Source organism: Gouania willdenowi, chromosome 19 (assembly GCF_900634775.1).
Source record: "Gouania willdenowi chromosome 19, fGouWil2.1, whole genome shotgun sequence".
Lineage (NCBI taxonomy): Eukaryota > Metazoa > Chordata > Actinopteri > Blenniiformes > Gobiesocidae > Gouania > Gouania willdenowi.
The window spans coordinates 6086956-6107560 of NC_041062.1; the positions used below are offsets into that span (position 1 = coordinate 6086956).

A 20605-nucleotide genomic window follows, 5' to 3' on the forward strand; every position below is an offset into this window, starting at 1 on the left:
CAGTGACATAGCCAGAAGGGACCAAGAGGGACCAGTAGGGGCAGCGCTAAGCACAAGTTACTTAGTTCTGCTTTAAATAATCATACTGGATATTGTTATTATTGTTATCAGCAGCATATATAAACCATTAATGTGTGCATTATTAACTAATTATGAATGATTTAATAATACATTATTAACGTGTGCATATGACGGTGTACTGTATAAATATTGTAAATCAATGCAGTTACTGATGATAAATTACTGACAATCCCAGTCGCTCGAAATCAATGGATTTGAATTGCCCGCCAATAACCTCCAGGAACTATATGAGTCTACATGAATCACGTGACGGTCAAGCGTGTCGAACTTTTGTTGTCGCAACTCTCTGTCTAAACGGCTCTGTGCCAGGCCATGCAGGTGTTAGTAAGTCTCCACGAGCATCATTTCACTACAGAACAGTTGTTAGTATCTGTTAGTGTTGTTCACTTGTTAGTAGCTGTTAGTAGTTGCACTGCTGGCAGCCACAGTGCTGTCTCTTTGTGCTGGGTTACTGAGGTTAGGGTTGATGGTTTGGATGCTGTTAGTAGTTGTGATGATGTCATGTTTTTTGTGAGATCTGATGATGTTAGTTTGTGGTCTTGGGGGGGGTTTGTTAGATCAGCGAGTCTGAATGAGATATGACACATAAACAAACACACGGATATAAATGCACACACACACACGCGCACACACACACACACACACACACACACACACAGATATGTACAGGTGTTAGGTGTTACACTCACACGCACACTCACGAATACAAGTCCATAAAATATAAAAGCATGCAGCCTGTTCCTCTCTCTGCATGCAGCCGCAGGTGAAGCGGGCACCATAGGTTGTGAAGTGGCAGCATGAACCAGAGGCACAATGGAGTGCATGCAATGGAATTGTGAAGAACGAGGGGGGGGGGGAGAGGTAGAGAAGAAGAAAAAAAAGAGAAGAGGGAACCTCTCTTTCTACATTACGGACCAATCGGTTAGAGGAAGGGTTTTTAGGTCACGCCATGCAGGGAGGGAGGCTCTCCATTAGCGTGCAGGTGAGAAATGAGCCAATCAGTGCACGCCTACATGTAAGTCACAGAGTAATGTGGTGAGAAAAAACAAAACAAAACAGTAGATAGGAGGGGAAAAGCAGGGAAAGAGGGGAAACTAAAGAAAAAAAGTGGTTGGCAAAGAGTAGGGGCGGGGCTTTTTAAAGCGTAAGAGATTACCAACCGCATTTATCCTTTTATTGGTTTACTTTTGATGTCTATGATTCAAAAGGAAATAGACACGGGGGCAAACCCAAACTAAGAAACAATTAGAATGATATCTACCGAACAATGGAGATTGTTTACCATAGCGTGTCCAATGCCTGAGTGCTTTGTAGGAGAGGGGGAGAAAGGAAAGCAAAAAAACTGTGAACAGAACAACTCGGGAACAAAAAAAAGAAGAAGAAAAAAAAAAGAAAAAAAGAAAAAGCTAGAAGGCCTCTGGTGAGGTTAGTAGGTTGGTTGGAGTGGTTTCGCTAAGGAGAAGGGCACAGGTTAGGTTAGTAGAATGATTCATTCCATGGATGGTGGTTAGTTTCACTTGCAGGTTAGTAACGTTAGTAGTCAAGTTAGTACAGACAAGCAAACGGTAGAGTCACGGCACAGGAAGGTCCTGGAGAACCTGGACGCTCTTCAGCATCAGTGTCTAGTACGCAATCTCTCTCGCTCTCACACACGCACACACACACACACACACATGCACTCAGACTTTTATAAAAGCACTCACCTAGAGCTGAAAACAGTGCTGGTCTGGTGGTTAACCCACTGTAAACTAAGACCAAAACCTCAGGAGCTTTTTCACTACAGTTGGGGAACCGACCACTGAGCGCAGCCTCTACACAAGGGGTCACCAACCTTTCTGAAACTGCAATCTACTTCAAAGCTAGTGAATAGTCTACCAGTTTAAAAAGCACTTATTAAATACTCAATTTTCACATTTTTACTTTAGATTTTATTTCTCTTAATTTATCGAGGTGCTTCATTGTCATTACGTTTCACAAAAAACCTCCCGTTCCTATTTCGCTAACAACTTTAAATTATCGTAAAACATGTAACGTGTTTGTACAATTTAACCATTGTGTCATATTTTTTTTAAACTTATCTTGTTAAAACCCATATACCAGATCTACGACACCTAAACACATTTATCATAATGTTTTAGTGAAAATAAACATTTAAAGATGTTAATTTAATACAGTGTAGCAGTATGTAACTCTAAGGCGCTAACTACATCTGTTTTTATCTGTGTTGGTTTGAAGCCTAGCAAGTAAATCAGATTATAGATGGAGTTCATTGGTGACGAGAGCTCCAGAACAGGCCTGAGGACACCTCACATGGTCCACACGAGCTACCTGGTGCCTGCAGGCACCATGTTGGTGACCCCTGCTCGACATTGATTAATCTCATGCTAAAGACTTCATGTGCGCTACCTGAAGAATATCTGCAGAAGTTGGTTTGGTTCACCAAAGTCTATACACACTTAAATATATTTTTTTTATTACCAGATAAAACCAGTGTTTGCCTCGTAGATCAATGAATCAAACACTACTCCAAAAAAAAAGAAAAAAGATTGAAATTTAGTTTTCATCCCCACCATAACCACTCGTTTGTTGACATTTTCTTGCAATGCATTATGGGATGTGGACTACCATAAACAGATGCATAGAAGTATTTTTACTTCATTCTTTTCTTCACCAGAGAAAGAGGACAGGGATTCACTTGACCCTGTTTTTGTTCTAGTTTGTTGCTGATATTCCCAGTGAATGTTTCAATTATTGATCTATGAGGCCTATATTATGAAGTTATCTAATAGAAAAAATATCATGTGTAGCAGCTTCAAACTAACTAATAAAAGGAGCAAAAATTAACCAACTTTGACTGGAACAGTGATTCCCATTTTGATATCAAGAATTTCTGGCGACTCCAAAAATTCTACAATTAGTTTTGGATCATGTTTGTTATATGTATTACAAATACAGAGTAGACAGGATTAGTGACAAGTTGGGCCAGCTCAGATCATTTTTATTTTAATCTATTTACTGCATTTTATTTGAATTAAAGTTACATTTAGCAAAATGAAAGTCTAGAACACAGTTGTTTAAGATTGTGCGTTTTAATTTGAAAAAGAATAATACTTTTCAAATCAGTGAATAATGTTTTTTTTCTTGGTCACACTTGTCATGTGTCATGAAGGCGTTCATTAAGTGTCGTTCGCTAAATTATGACACCTTTGGAGCTATGTTGGCATTTTTTTGGGTTAGGTAGGGTTAGAAATGTAATGGACACGGGCCACAGGAACCCCTCCTCCCCCCCTATAATAGTAAATTAAAATAATAAAAACATGCATTTGCCTTATACTATTGTGCATTTTAGCCAGTACTTTTAACACTTGTCTTTATTTATTACTATTTACTTTTATTTATGACCACATATTTTGATATTTCTGCTGTATGATTTTGTTGTATTGTTTTCAGTGGAATGACAATAAAGCTTCTACTGTATATCTAAAATCAAATAAAAATAAATAAAAGAACAAAGTAAAAAAAAACTAGCAGGTCCATGTCCCAATAAAAGTAAGAGGTAAAGGTCTGCAGCTTCCTGTGATATTAAAAACTAGACTATTGCTCCACCCAATTTTAAAATATCATTAAGGCTTAGGGGTTGGGGTAACGAACGACACTAAATAACCGCCTTCATGACACCTTATTCATGCTAATGACAGGTGTCAGGTCATAATATTGACAGCGTAATGTCAGCCTCATTTATGTATATCACTTCAAGTATTACCATTTTTCAAAATAATTACTACACATTTCAGGCAACCCCATTTAAATTCCAGGCGACCCCACAAGGTTGAAAAACCCTGTACTAGATTGTCAGTAATGTATGAAGTAAATTAATAATCTGCTGATATATTATCGTATGCCTTGTTGCTTCTGGTGCTACGTTAGCACAACAGGAGCAAGAAGAGCAGATTCACAAAATCTGAGCTAAAGTGGGCGCAAAAAAAAAAGGAGCTTCAGATTTTTCCATCAGTCTGTTTAAATATTTAAGGGATAAAAGGAGGACATGTGCTGAAGTGGGAGGCTTCAGCATATTTTTTTTCTCTTGAAAGCTGAATTATTTGACCCGATTGATTGCTAAGTTCATCCTCCACTTTATGTGGACCTACGTGGAGCTGCCTCGCGCCTTCCTCCCCCGTTGTCTGGTTACCTGTCTCAGGTTGCGGGTGACCTTCACATCGTGCCAGGTGTTGTCGTTGAACTTGCCATTGACGGGCTCCACCAAGGCCTCGAAGGCCCCGGAGCCTAGGTTAATGACCAGCGACACGGCACCGTTTTTCAGCGCCAGGTTGACGTAGTCGGCCGACTTCCCGGTGTGCAACATGAGGCCATTGCGCTGCAGCGTCTTGAAGGAGAGCGTGATTTCGTCGCTGCTGGACTGGATGGGGTTGGGCGACAAGTCGTAGCAGAAGAACTCGGAGCCCTTGAAGGTGGCGACGTATTCCTCTCGAGCTGAGATGAAGATATAGAAAACGAGAAGAAGTAGAAGAAAAAGGAACTGTTATAACGCTGTTAGACATTATCATAGATTAGTACAATACAATGTATGTGCAAAGTGTCCACCTCCCACACGGATTCTCACAAAAATGCTCAAGAGGTGATAAAATGGTGGGTGTTCATCATCACAGCACACGGCAGAGGAAAAAACAGAGCTTAGCGGCGTCTGCTTGGATTTCACTTTGATGTGCAGAACAAGCATATTGTTTATGAGGCTGAAATTGTTATTATTGTCAAGCAAAGCCACGATGATGCTAGTACTCGCAGGAAACACTTCACTCTGCTGCTGCTAATCGTAGCATGGGATGTGTGCAAACAGGCTTTGATCAGTCGTGGGTTAGAAATCAACCATTATGGATGCAGGAGAGACACTGAGGTGTTTTAAACATGTAATACCACGTAGAAGCTGTTATTAAGTCAGCAGTGATGTTCAACATGTGGCTCTTTATGTATTCATTTTAATTATTATTTCCCCAGAAAACCTCAAAATGGGAAATGTTTTTAAGAAATTGTGTATTGATAGAGTTGCCGTACGGACAACCCCCGGTGCTATTGGTACACGTACGTAGCGTCTTAAGTTTAGGGTTAGGTTTAGGTTACAACCTTATATCGCAACAATTTTTGGGGTCAGGGTTAGGTTTACGGTTAGGTTTAGTCCTAGTGACGTGACCTAAACTGGCCAATGAGGGGCGCAACGTAAGGATAGAATGTCGGTATACTGATACGGCAACCGTACGGATAGCCACTGCCTATTTTTACCACCTTTTTACCTATTTCCTTTGGCCATTTAGCAACTTTCTTTCTCATTTTTGCCCCTTTTCAAAAAGTTCAGACACTTTTTTCAGACTTTAGTTACCTTTTGGCAATAAATACCCCTTTCTGTCCATTTTTGCATTTTCTTTTAATTTTTTTTGTGCCACTTTTTAATCAAAAAAACATACATTTGGCCTCTTTTTGTCTCAATTGGGGGTACGTGTACTCAGGGATGGACAGGGACAAAAATTCAGCCCACTACATTATCAGACACCATATCGAAGCCATCTTAAATGTACCTGTAATTATTATTCCCCGAGAAAACCTTAAAAGGGGAAACTTTTCAACCCCTTTTATTCTAATATTCTTTGGCTATTTTGCAACTTCCTTTGTCCCATTTCCCACTTTTCTCAGATTTTAGCTGCCCTTTGCCGATAAATATCCCTTTTTTACTGTTTTTGGTCCATTTTTGCAAGTTCTTTTTGACACTTTCGTCCAATTTTTGTCCTTTCTTCAATTTTTTTCCAAATAAGCTATAAATACCAATAAATACCACTTTATTCCATTTCCCTTTACATTTTGCCTCTTTTTGATCCAAATTTTTGCCCTTTTTCACTATTGTTTGCCACATTTTGCCTATTTAAGCTACCCTTTTCCATTACATACCACCTGGTTCCTCTTTATTTGACCATTTTCTGGCCACTCTTGACTGCTTTTGGCTCATATTACCCACTTTTCACTCTTTTCTCACCACGTTTGGACCATTTTTGGTCACCATGTCTATTGTCTGCCTCCACTCGCTTGTCAAAAACAACAACTGCTATACCAGAAGGCCTGTCCACCCCTGCATCCTATACTTGGACAGAACGGCTTCTCTATCAATCTGTAGCGATTCTTTTATTTCACAATGTTTGCTAAATGCTTGAATGTATCTGTGTATGTGTACACGAGTGCAGATCTGTGTGTGCAGCCGCAGTGGAAAAGTTCGGAGGAGGGGGAGGGTAAAAAAAAAAAAAAAAAAAAAAAGTGATGATGAAGATGGAGAATCGCAGCAGCCGAAGCGGGTGGGGGTATAGCCTATTAGGATTCTGCAAAACAGGCAGACAGCCAATAGCGACTTACCTTGCACATCCTTTAGTGACCCCCAAGGACACTAGAACAAGGTTCGGCAATCCATCATCCTTAAGCTCGCGCTCACTTATCTCTCACACGTACTCACACACCATCAAACGAGCGTTGACGCAAGGCGGCGGGAGAACAAATAAGCGCAAACGTCGCACACACACACTCACTCATCAAACTATTGGAAAACAAGGGCCGACGTTGTTTCCTTCACACCAGCATCACCCTTTTTTCCTCTGCATCTAATCTAGTGTGTGTTCTTCACATCCTCACACATCTATTCTGGCTCATGCCTCTGTTCTGTTCCTCTGTCTTCATCTCATTGGCCTCTTTTTCTCTGCTTATGGAGCCTCAGGCAAAAACCACCATCTTGTAGTTTGAAATAAGAAGGGAAACCAGGAGGTAAGTGGGTGAGGGGTGGGGGGGGGGATTTCAATGCATGCAAGGTGAAGCCAGAGCGAGCACGACCGACAACTGGCAAGGAGCCACTACAGCAGTGGTTCTCAAACTTTTTTGGTTCAAATACCCCCTTTCTCTTATTTCTGAATCCAAGTACCCACTTTGTACGTCTACACATCATTTTAAAAAGTCTCATTTTGTAAAAGTGGAATAAAACGGTGTTTAGCGGCTCCTGCATAGATTTCTCTCATAATGAATGTCATTTCCATTTGAACTAAGAATAAACATTATAAAACACATATTTTCAAACACATTTATTTTAAATTTTCCACTTTTTCTGTTTCAAGTACCCCCTAATGCGTAACCCTAGGGGTACACGCACCCCCATTTTGAAACAATGCACTAGAGCAGCGGCTCCCAAACTATTCACAGTCCCGTACACTATCAGGCATTTAACATTTAACCTGACGTAATGTATTAATGTAATGCTGTGTTTTTTCACCTTGGGGTCGTGACCCCATGTGGGGTCGCCTGGAATTCAAATGGGGTCTAATAATGTATTATAATAAAAAAAACATTTAAATATGTTTTTTAAATGTTTTAATTATGATTCTTTTACAATAATAATACTACTTCAGTTAGCACTTAAAAAACAAACAAACTCAAAGACACTTTACAGGAAGTAAATTACTGTATGAATGATAACATCACACACAAAACAATCTTAAAGAACTGGTAATCTATACTTTCACTTTCTCAAAAATCTAGTTGAAATAGGCGCCGATAATTTGTGATATTAAATTGGCATCATGACCCAAACAAGTTGGGAACCACTGATGTAATGTCACATAGGCAAGGCAAGGCAAGGCAAATTTATTTATATAGCGCATTTCATACTCAAGGCAACTCAATGTGCTTTACATGATAAAACATTCATTTGTTTAAAATCAATAAGAACATTTAAAATCATCAGTAAAATCAATAAGAACATTTAAAATCATCAGTAAAATCAATTAAAATCATCAGTGAAATCATCATTACATCAACAATGTGACAAAAAATCTCTCTCTCAATCATATGCAGTGTAGCCCTACAGTGACACTTGTCTCTGAATGTGATCAATCCTCCTAAAGAACAATATATACTGTAATAATAATAATAATAAAAAAGAATAATAATCTTAAACCATGGCTTGTCTTACATTGGCTAATGTGTACTTTGTGGTAATGCATGGAGGCTCCTGACCGTTGGTCTATTTATATTCTAGTTTCCAATTTGTATTTTTTATTCATGTACCCCCGATGACAATTTGCGTACCCCTGGAGGTACCCATACCTAGGCACTACAGCAGGGTTTTTCAATCTTGGGCTCAGGACCCTTGAAGGGGTCACCTGGAATTAAAATGGGGTCGCCTTCAATGTCTAGTAACAAAAAAACAAAAACATTTAGCTTAAAAAAAACTGCTTAAAAATATATTTTTACATTATTCTTTTTCATATTAACACATCACACACTAGGGCCGGGCAATATATCGAGAAAAGCATGAAAAGCACAGTTAGATGGATTACTGAGTGCGTCCTAACCCAGACTTTCCCCTAAACAAGCCACACTACAGAACTCACTCACACGTGCTGTCCCTTATGGGAGAAAAAGCCAAAATTGACACATATTGTGCAGTAGTTTGTTAATAAATGTGCCCGTGTGGCTTTTTGCTTTAGCAAATTTGACCCTGGTCAGACTTTATTTAGTTTTTATATTGTATATCGCCATTATTATCACCACACACAATAAATATCAAACAAGTATTTTCTATACTTAAACGCTCTCAAATAAAAATATCTGAGGTGGTGCATCTTGTCACTTTGTGCACTAATCCTGGCTACTCTGTATTTGTAAATGTCTCTGGGGTCATTTGCGATTTCAAAATAGGGTCACGACCTGAAAAAGGGGCGGTAATCTCTGCACTAGAGGGTGGGCGGCTATAGAAAAAGATGGTGAAATAAGAAGTAGACTCAAAGTGTAAGTAGTTATTCCAGCAAAAAAAGGCGAGTGTTGAAGGGAGTGAAAATAAAGTTGTGTTTCTTTGCTTCAGTTGCATGAAAAAAAAACCCCAAAGTGTGAATGTCAATACATGAGTGAGAAAAAAAACACGTTGTTTGCCAGCATGTGTGTGAGTTCCCCCTAGTGTGTGATTCCTTTCCTCCCAGCATGTTAATTAAGTGTGTGCGTGTACGCACGTGTGTGTGCGTGTACGCACGTGTGTGTGCATCAAAACGGGGGAAAAATATACGATTTAAATTGAGGAAATGAAACAACTATGTACTTTTTTTTTGTGTGTGTTCTGGTTCCTGTAAATATTGTTGTATTGCTGTCAGAAAAGCTATTACTAACTCAGTGCCTGCAGGCTATACTGAGAGGAGAAACGCACACACACACACACACACAGACCAGCCACAAATGTTAACGCACTCACACATTCCCACTGATGAAAAAAAAAAAAAAACCCACCAGGCGAATGTAAATGAGGTGGCATAACGGGGTGGGGGGGGGGCGTGAGTGGGTGGGTGAGTTGGGGTGGGTAAGGTTTTTTTATTTTTTAAGTTGCTCACAATGAGAAGAACACACGCAGCCGACCAGCAGCATCGTAGCGATAATTTACTGAGGTGCCATTAAGGTTTCAGCGTGGTGTTGCACCATTCTGTCGCTAATTTACCGACATGTCATTAAAACAGACAGCAGCACATAAAACATCTCTGCATCGATCTGGAACACCGTGGCCCTCCCGTCCCCATTCTATTACATCACACATTAAAGAGCACGCAAATGGAAATGGGAAAATAGGCAAACAGAAAAAATGGTACCGCCGCGTGTTGTAAACGCGTGTCGTTCGGGACGAGCCTAAAACACGTCATTAAAAGCGGGCAGGTTTGGAGTAGATCTGGTGTGGCTCAGATTAATGGAGTGAGTCAGTATTAGCTCTGAGTAAACAGTGAGACAGACACTGACACACACAGCACACGTCACACTTTATCCCGTGGAGAAGCAGTGTCGATCAAAGTGATGAAAAATGCAGTGGAACAGGAAGGAAATACTAATGCTTCAACACTGGGTTCAAAAGAGGAACAAAAATGATTTTCACAATGAAAAATACACATTGTTCCGTCAAACGCTTTGTGGTTCAGGGGCCATATATGACCCAGCTTAATTACACATTGGCCAAACCCCGAAAATACCAAAAACAATATCATCATTATTGCACAATGTATGAATTACTATTAGTAACATAGAACAGTGTTTCTCGAATAGTGGTACGCCATGTTATTTTATTAACAAATGATAGCATTAAAAATATGGGGTTTAATAATGTACATTTTTACTTAAAAATGATAATCATAATAATGATGAAGTCGTAATATTATAAACATAAAGTCGTAATTTTATTAGATTAAAGTCGTAGTTTTATGAGATTAAAGTCGTAATATTTCAAGATTAAAGTCATAATATTTTAAGAATAGATTCATACTTTTATGAGAGTAAAGCTGTATTTTACAAAACTAATGGTATGGTATAGTGCTCAGAATTCCCCGTTGAATTGAACGCAACTAACACCGAATATTACGATTTTAATCTAATACAATTACGACTTTATTCTCATAAAATTACAACGTTATTCTCAAAATATTATGACTTATCTAATAAAATTAAAACGTTATTCTCAAAATATTATAACTTATCTAATAAAATTACAACTTTATTCTCATAAAATTACAACTTTATTCTCAAAATATTACGACTTTAATCTAATAAAATTACGACTTTACTCTTATAACATTACAACATTATTCTCAAAATATTATGACTTATCTAATAAAATTACAACTTTATTCTCAAAATATTACAACTTTATTCTAATAAAACTACGACCTTATTTTCATAAAATTAAGTTATTTTCAAAATATTATCACTTATCTAATAAAATTACAACTTTATTGTCATAAAATTACAACTTTATTATCAAAATATTACGACTTTATTCTTATAAAATTACAACTTTATTCTCAAAATATTATAACCTTAATCTTGTAGTGCCAATATTTTTCTTTTAATCTGCTCTAATACACCTTTGTAAGAGAAAGATTATTATCGTGACTAATGTTTTATCTTTTACAAGTAACTCAATCTGTCCCTCAAACACAAAATATGACAAACTAAGTCCAGTACTTCTTTTTTTTTTTTAAAAAAAAACATAATAGTCTAAAATGCACCTAGATTTAATGTAAAAAATGCTAGAAAAACAATTCTAGAAGTAAACAAATGATTATCTCACATTAAAAGTACCAGTAAACGTAAACGAGGGGGGTCGACATTTGAAATATGAATACAACACAGAGGAGGCGTAAAAAGTGTGTGTGTGTGTGTGTGTGTGTGTGTAACTGATCTGTTTGTCTCTCCATCAGTAGCATCACTGATCAAACCCGCATTGCTCGTGCATTGTACTCGTGGGTCCTCTCCTTAACATTTCACTCATTAATTAGGCATTTCCATGGCAACCATCCGTTATAGCAAATGTGGACGTGTGTTTAAAAGAGAGAAGGAACAGGAAGAGAGATGGAGGTGGACGAGAGAGAGAGAGAGAGAGAGAGAGAGAGAGAGGAGAAAAAGTGATTGAGTGAATAGTACATTATCATGGACAGCTGTAGTGAATCAAAATGGCGGATCGAGGCTGGGAGCACATCGGGGGGGGGGCTTTATAGAGCACCTGATCGAAGGAGCAGGGTGACAAAAGTGAAAGGGGGGAAATAAGCAAAAGGTGGGGGGTATTTGAGGAATAAAAAACGAAAAGACGGTGAGAATCATTGAGATGGGAAGCAGCAGAGAATGGAAAAGAAGAAGAAGAGGGCTTGAAGGATTGAAATGCGAGATAAGGAAAGGGAGTGGTGGCGGAGAGCGAAGGAAGGAAGGAAAGGACGACTGGAGAAAACGACGAGGGAGACGGGGGAAAAAAAAAAATGCTTATGTATCTAAATCCTAGTGTAGCAAGTTTCAATCATGGCCGCCCTGTCATTCTGGAGATAGCACACAGCAGTTCCCCTGAACCTGGTTTTTTAGCCCACCATGCAGTTCTGCTATCAGCTCCTCTCAGACTGTCCACACACACACACACACACACACACACACACACACAAACATTCTGCATGAAGGCATCACGTCCTAATAGCAGCCAGGTGGATTAACTCCACACTCCTACAGCAATGGTGATAGATGACCACATTTGGATTTGAGCATGCATACAGTATATGCTAACGCGTGCATAGTTTACGTATTAAGTTTAAAGTGTGAACACACACACAGTTTGGCAGAGTTTAGCTGCCTTTTTTCTCCTCCATTCAGTGACACTATGGAACAGACTGGTGATATCACAGTAGTAGTGTTGAGGATTCTAGGGACATTGACTTGCAATTTCTTTTTTTGCTCCCTTTTCTTTTGGTTGTTGTTGGAGAAACAACCCAAACTGAAAGTATTCCTTTCACCATGTGACACAAAACAGACCAGAGCCGTATAGAGAGAGAGAGAGAGAGAGTTGCGACAACGGACGTCCAAAATGCTTGATCGTCACGTGATTCATGTAAGAGTGAATTTTGTCCCGGAAGTTAATGGCGGACCATTCAAATCCATTGATTCCTAGTGACATAACTGGGATTTTTGGTAATTTGTCATCAATAACTGCATTGATTGACAATATTTATACAGTACACTGTCATATTTATGTGTATATACAATATATATTTGTGTAGTTCCATAGTTTTTTTTTCCCTAATGTAAATTTGTATTATTGATTAGTGTAAACAACTTACCAACTTTTTTTTTTTCACGTAGTTAAGACCAACGTTAATTTGGTTAAGAAATGTGTGTATTTTCAGTGTATTTGTTGTTGTTTTTGTGAGTTTTTGGTGTCATTTTTTGTGTATTTGGTCTTATTTTTCATGTGTTTTTGGAGTTATTTTCAGTGTTTTTGTTGTTATTTTGTTAAATCTACGTATATATTGCTCATAGTCACTGAGATGTTTATTCACATTACAATGTGAAAAATAATAGTAAAAATGACCTAAAATGACCTAATATAATATTATATAAAAAGCTATTTGTATTCGTCATCTTCAGGTTGTGAGAACATTTGTGAATTTTAAACATCAGTTTTGACGTAAAACAAACCAATCTGAGGTTAATTAAAGCCTCTAAACTGACAGCAGGAGTGAAAGCGTGTTAGCCTGTGATTGTCTATAGCTACGGGTTAATCCTGATTGATTGGCGACCTGTCCAACGTGCACCATGAGTAATCTGACAGAGATCTCAGTGCGACTGGACCCTCATCGCTATCGGCATTGATTGATGGATGGAATTACCATCGTCTTATGTCAACAGAAAAACCACATCAGAATTAAAAGTTTGATTTATTCTTTTTTATACCAAACACATGCAGCCAGTGCTGGTAGTGTATAAGTACATTATTATTATTTCTTCAGCTGTTTTTTTTTTACACCTGGTTCAGTATTCTCACACACTGCCAAAAAAACTGTGAACTTTAAGTATAGATGCTATTTATTATACATTTTCATTAAATTTAAAGCAGGGTGTCAAACTCATTTTAGTTCATGGGCTAAATACAGAGTAGTTTGCCGCAAAATGAGTAATTCCAACATTAATGTGCTCTAGTTTAGATATGTAAAGGAACTGACAATATCCAAAGCAATAAATGAAAAGTATCAGTCTCTGATTTATCGTTACTTAAAGATTCCTTAATTTTGTAACCATTTTCTATTTAATTTAGGGAATTTTTGTTACAATAATTTGAGGAAAATTAGAGGTTATTGGAGAAAAAAAAATTGAGCGATCTTTCAATCTGAGATTAAAAACGACTGCTACTGTGTGATATAAGCATGAGGAAACTGTGATTCTTCTTACAAATATTTTGGAGTTTTATTGAATTTTGTGTATTTGTAGTGGCTGAGATATCTATGTTTTCAATTCAATTCAAAAACAGCTTTATTGGCATGGGAAACACGTTTACAATTGCAAAAAGCAAGTGTAACATGTAGAACAATGTACACATAAAAATAATAAATATTAAAAAATAGCATAGTTTTCTCTGTCATTTTAATTTTGTTCTTTGGGCTAAATTTGGGCAACCCACATTTATTGTGATTCAAACCAACCAAATTCAATTTTTCAAAAATAGCTGTTGAAAACACATATTTATACTCTTTTTAAAAACATTAATCTCTATATTTTCCTGTGCAACATACCTGTCAAAAGAAGAGTTTCTTTCAAAACAAAAGACAAGTTCAACATGAGAGACATGAAGTGTTTATTTACTCAGTACAGGTCCACGACCCACTTTTGGGTCCTGACCCACCAATTGAGAATCACTGCTCTAAAGGATCAGCTTTGGCCTTGAGTTTGACAGGAATAATCTTAAATCAAGATTTAATGAAAACAAAATGGTAACAACTTTTAAGCAGCAGAATGCAAACATTATTTGGAAGCATCGAAATGAAGAATAATGTGAGTTAGACTAGTGGTCTGCACTGCGTCTAATCAGGTGCAGTCAAATTAATGAGCGGAAGTGTGTAATCTTTCAAAATAAAATACCTGGAATGCTCATGAAATTATAATACATTTAATTTCTAGAGATTTTTTTGTTCTTGCTTTGCAGTGCTTTACAAAATGGTCTATGAATTCATACCAGTTCTTGTCCTAGTGGTTTAGCAACACTGAGTTGTGCTCTTCCTTGGTAAAAAAAAAACACGGGAGTTAATTATAAATATTACGATAAATCAGAAGTTCGGAACAGTTTATCTTAGTGTTTTTGAGCATGATTGAAGATGACTTGCAATGACAACCTCCAACAGGAACAGCAAAGACAAAATCAGTAAAAGATGAGGAGAATTTAAATGATATTGAATTGATTATATCAAGGACTGTGTGTCTGCCGTATTGTCCATCCTTAATAATATGACATACTTCCAACCCTGGAGCCATTAACAGCATAACCAGGAATAGAAAAGGGATGGATGGAGGGTAATTCTTTAGAATTCAGACATTACATCATACATAAAATACGACAAAATCAGACAGAATTTGTTTACTGTGCTTGCAGATCAACAAATTAGGACTTTTATTTGATAAAGAGCAACCTGTATTTAATGTAAAATTATTACCGAGCCAATAGGATTGTTTAAGAGAACGTTAAAGTGAATTTTCTTCAGACGCAAACAAAGGGTAACTAAATTAGTCCTGATGCTATCCATCGCTTTGAATTTCATTTCATGGAAAAACAATGATCAGCTCACTTCCTGCCATTATATAGTCTTGTGCCTATTGTTCCTTTTTTGTTCCTCTTATCTCTCTCATCCTCTGCCTTTCTCTCCGTCTGTTTGGCCCTCTCTCTCTCTCTCTCTCTCTCTGGTACCCAGGGAAACCGGCTTGTTTCCATGACAATGTCTTTGGGCAGAACAGTGTATTTGTCTTGAGCTGGATAAGATCAGAGTCAGTTTCATCCCTTTTAGACATACACAGAGGAGGCGGAAAAAAAACAACACACGTGCACACGCCATTGGCACACATGTGCGGCGTAGATTAACGTGTTGTCTCAAAGCATCGTGCGCGACTCAAACGTGTGCAGTTAAACACGTTTCTACCAGAGGCGAAAGTAACGCGTTACAAGTCCTCACGTTACTGTAATTGAGCCGCTTTTCAGACGTGTAAAGACTACTGATGTATGCTACTCAAGTAGAGGTACTGGTACTTGATTGAAATTGTGCATAAGTACAAGTAAGTCATACATAAAATACTCAAGTACAAGTAAAATTGTTACGAGTTATTTTCACCCCCCCCATGTTTAATTTTGGTAATAAATCTTGCCACGTTCCCTTTCACACAGTAAACATTTCATGTATAAACCAAATGTATTTTGCACAAATACATCTCTGTGTAAAAATAAAAGATTTTGTCAAAATGTACAATTGTTTTTCAAATAAAATGACGCCAACGAATTCAATTCAGAATAAAATGAATTAAGTATAGCTCCATTTATGAACTTTAAAACTGAGAAAATAACCTTCATTCAGTGTTGTTTTACCGCGGTGCAATACGTTTTCATTTTGTCCTTTTGATCGTTTAAAAAAATAATAATAATAATAATAATAATTTACTTACTAATTGATTGTTGTAGAAATGTCACAAATGACTTTACTTTTTGTTAAAAAATGTACTTAAGTGCAAGTAAAATGACTGATTTAGAAATATACTCAAAAAAAGTACAAGTACCCATAGAAGCAACTCAATAACAGTAACGTGAGTACTAGAATTTAGCTGATTTTTTTTAAATTTATTTTGAATTTAATGAATTGGTGTTATTTTATCTAAAATAATACATGTACATTTTGACAAACCTTTTATTTTATACAGATGCCTTTGTAGAAAATAAATTAAGTTTCAATTGCACAAGATTTGGTCTCTTTTTTCCTCTTTAAGTTTATAAATGAGATGTTTACTGTATGAACCGTGGCAAGATTTATTACCAAAAATAAACATGGGGGGGTGAAAGTAACTCGTAACTTTTACTTTGAGTACTATTTAATTGACTTGTACTTATATTATGTATAGTATTTTATGTATGACTTACTTGTACTTGTACATGAGTACAATTTCAGTCAAGTAACAGCACTTCTACTTGACTAGGATATATCAGTACTCTTTATACCTCTGGTTTCAACAATATAATGCTCAGGCATATCCCCGTTGTGCACGTACACACACGCACGCACACGCACGTACACACATTTAATGAATCCCTTTTGCAGCTGGTCGGTAAAAAACACCGGGGGCATAAAAACGTCTTTTCATACAGGTAACGTAATGGCTTTTTAATGAATGCAGTGGCTATTTCAGCCATTCAAGTAGCCACACAAGAATCACAAGTAAATTAGTGATTTTCCCTGCATGTCGGTGTGTGTGTGTGTGCATGTGCGTGCGTGCGTGTGTGTGTGTGTGTGCACAAGATTGTGTGCTTGTTCTTGTTTTTTTTGCAAACAGCATAGAAATGAACTTCAAATGCCAGAAGGGGTAGTGAAGTGAATCGCCAATTGGGTAGCTACTCCCAGCACCAGGTAAAAAAAAAACAAAAAGTTCTAGAACAGGTTCGAAGCATCAACTTAGCAGTATATTTACATTTTTTTTGCCACAAAAAACATGGTGTGTGCAGAGGTGAAAGTAATGGAGTACTCACGTTATTGTAATTGAGTTGCTTTCACGGGTTCTTTATGGGTAAATAGTAACTTTTACCTTGAGCACTATTTAATTGAGCTACTTTTTAGTTGTACTTTAGTATTTTATGTATGACACTTGTACTTGTACTTGAGTACAATTTCAATCAAGTAACAGTACCACGGTTGGAATCAAATATAATTGTAATTACATAATTGATAATTAATGACAACTATGGCATAATTTTAATTGTAATTTTTAAAAATCTGTTGCTGTCATAATCATAATAAATTGAGTTTAAATAATTGGCTTTGTAATTGTAATTGCCATGAAAATTGTATAAAAAATGTCAATTATAATTTAACGCAAAACTGGGGAACCACGTTACAGTTCTATGTACAGTTCTACACATATGTAGTTCACAATTATCAAAATATCTTTCACATCAAGCTTTCCCATATTTTACCATTCAATTATTATTATTTTGTAATCTATCGGTGTACTGACACAAAAAAGGCTCACACCACAAATATTAAAACCTATATTTGCATTGATTATGAAGCATAACAAGGTAACCAATAGATAGGAAAGAAATTAGATGATATATATTTGTTTTTAGTGTATTTTACAGCTGATTTAGGACCACCTTTTATTATTAGGTGATTTTTTTTCAGGCTCAGTAATTGTAATTAATTGTATTTTAATTTGACTTATTGAGAACATAATTGTAATTGACTTTCAGGGGAAAATAATAATTGTAATTTTGATTGTAATTGGAAAAAATGAAGGTCAACGTGATCATAATTGAGTTAATATTGAACATGGGTAATCAAAGACGTAGTTGAAAATGAAAAATGGAATCGACACCAAACCCTGAAGAGTACTTCTACTTGAGTACTTGAGGATATATCAGTACTCTTTACACTTGTGTGTGTGTGTGTGTGTGTGTTTATCTACATCAGTGGTGGACCTATTCTGGCTGACGTGGGACTGTGTCTACGAGTCCCAAGGAGAAACGCGGCGCTCCTGCTGAGAAATGCTGCAGTCAGTCTTATCACCCTTCCTGTCTCCGACCTTCTCTTTCCACCTCTCTTTTCCCACTTTGCGTATGTGCTCCTATCTTTCCTCACCATCACTTTTCTTTTCCACTCCTCCTCCGCCTCCTCCTCCTCCTCCCTCCACTCCATCTTCCTCCTTCATCCTTCCCGTTTGATGTCTACATTTTTTTTAGGTGATTACAGGGTGCCTTGACTTTGCGTGATCCCCATTAGCGCTGCTGTGATTGTTCAAACATGCTAATGTTCACACTCACAAACTGGATTTGTAATTGCACACAATTACGAGTTAAACTATACATTTACCAGTGGGAATGCACAGGTTTTTTTTTTTGGTTTTTTTTTTTCCCCCCAATGTCGAATTTGGTATCCATGCTCCTCTGTGATGAAGTGAGGGCAAAGCTCTGTGTGTGGTTTTCATTACAAGAGCTGCGTGACTGTTTAGCGCTAATGAGTGTTGTATAGCAACACTGTAATGGGTGTTATAGTCTTGAAGATTCAAGGGTAAATTGGCCCTATTAGTGTAGAGAGGGAGAAAATGGAGGAAAATCGCACATTTTGCAGTAAAAAAAAACTTTGCCATGATTACTTTGCTCCTGTTGATGGTCAGAGGGGCCACAAGTTTGTTTTCACTGGTTTTTTTGGTGGTGTTTTTCACAGCCAAGGATGTGACCATCAGGAGCAAAAACTATGCCAGTCAGTGTAAGGCAAGCGGCCAATCACTCAACGCTTGCCTGTTGACACCAAGAATCTCTTCCTTCCTCTCACCTCGAGTGCTGCTCACTTTGCAAATCTCATGAAAATACACAAGAATTATCAGAACAAGGGCCAACGAACATCTATTTATTCTCAACATCTAGTTATTGGACCAGAACTGATAAGAAGTTAGAAATGTACTCATTCATGTGTAGGAATTTAGATTCACAATTTTCTTTCTTTATGATCGAAGAAATAAATAACATTCAAAAAAATTAATTAATTGTAAAGTTGCGCATGCTAAAATAAACATTTAGCAACAAAACATGTTTAAAAAACGTGTGATTTTTTTTTTTAATGTTATTATTGATTAGATTTACAGCAGTATTTGTGGAATTTCTGATTTTTTTTCTTCATAAAAATATAATGTCAATGTTAAATCTAAATGTAAAAATCTAAATCTAAATGTAAAAATCTAAATCTAAATGTAAAAATCTAAATCGAAATGTAAAAATCGAAATCGAAATGTAAAAATCGAAATCTAAATGTAAAAATCGAAATGTTAAATCGAAATGTAAAATGTTAAATCTAAATGCTAAATATTAATTCTAAATGTTAAATCTAACAACATTAAGTAACAAACCACATATGTGAATTTTTTTACCAAATTTTCAGCAATATTTGTGAAATTTGTGATGTTTTCTTTTCTCGTAAGAATGTAATGTCAATGTTAAATCTAAAAGTTAAATATTAAATGAAAATCTAAATGTTGAATATGAAATCTAAATGCTAATTTGCATATTAGCTAAATATTTAGTTTCACCCGTAACATTTAGATTTAGATTTCATATGTAACATTCCGATTTAGAAACATTATATTTTTTAGTAAATATCACAAATCTCACAAATACTGCTGTAAATCTGGTCAAAAACAACGTAAAAAAAAAAATTTCACATACATTTTAGACAAATAGAGGATAATTCTGTCATCCGGGTCCGATCCAAATGAAACTGATCCAGAATCAATATATTGATCCTGATATCCTTAAAAATGGAATCTTACATGGCATAAGGTCTATTCTTGTTTAAAATTTTGTCAACATCCATTTTGCAGGTGTGATGTAATCCTACTAACAGACAAACAAATAAATAACTTAAGTAAAGTAAAGTAATTATGACGTTATAATGTAAAAAAAATCATGATGAAGTGAAAACCCATTGATGGAATACTATATTATTGTTCTTTTTTTTTCCATAGACATGTATGATCATTACAGGATTTAAATATTGTGCTGCACAGTGCTAATGCTAATCCATTGAGGCAATTTCTTACAAATAATTCCACAAAATAGGAAGAATTTTTGCTTCAGGCGCTGATATTGAAAAACTATAGAGCACAATAATGTTCAAATTGCTCAAACTGGTCCATATTTGGCCCCTGAACTAAAATGAGTTTGACACCCCTGCTCTACAACACCATCCACACACATCACATGTTTATTCCAGTGCGTTATTTCCTTCCTGCAAAAGAAAATATCTTTGCTCATGTGTCTAAACGCTATCAAGCAATGACATGTTCATCCGAGTGCTTAAAATTGTGCTATACCATAATAACAGGACTGCACGCAAGCTTTCACCCTCTAGCATTGCTGCTTTCCTGAAGCATTGTTACCGACAAAGTATTTAAATTGAAGCAA

At 36.7% G+C, this 20605-nt stretch overlaps 1 protein-coding gene across 15 annotated transcripts in view; it reads right to left on the reverse strand.

Moving 5' to 3' along the window:
• The window catches only part of nrxn1a (neurexin 1a), a 105519-nt gene that overhangs the window by 57083 nt on the left and 27831 nt on the right, over positions 1-20605 (reverse strand). For 10 of the 15 annotated variants that reach the window (XM_028476727.1, XM_028476721.1, XM_028476720.1 and 7 more), the window contains 2 exons: positions 4271-4572; positions 1364-1387 (listed from right to left, as the gene is read on the reverse strand). In XM_028476727.1, the coding sequence (XP_028332528.1) occupies positions 1364-1387; positions 4271-4572 (326 nt within the window). The remainder of the gene's footprint in view (positions 1-1363; positions 1388-4270; positions 4573-20605) is intronic. The other 5 variants (XM_028476724.1, XM_028476725.1, XM_028476722.1 and 2 more) reach the window with 1 other exon arrangement.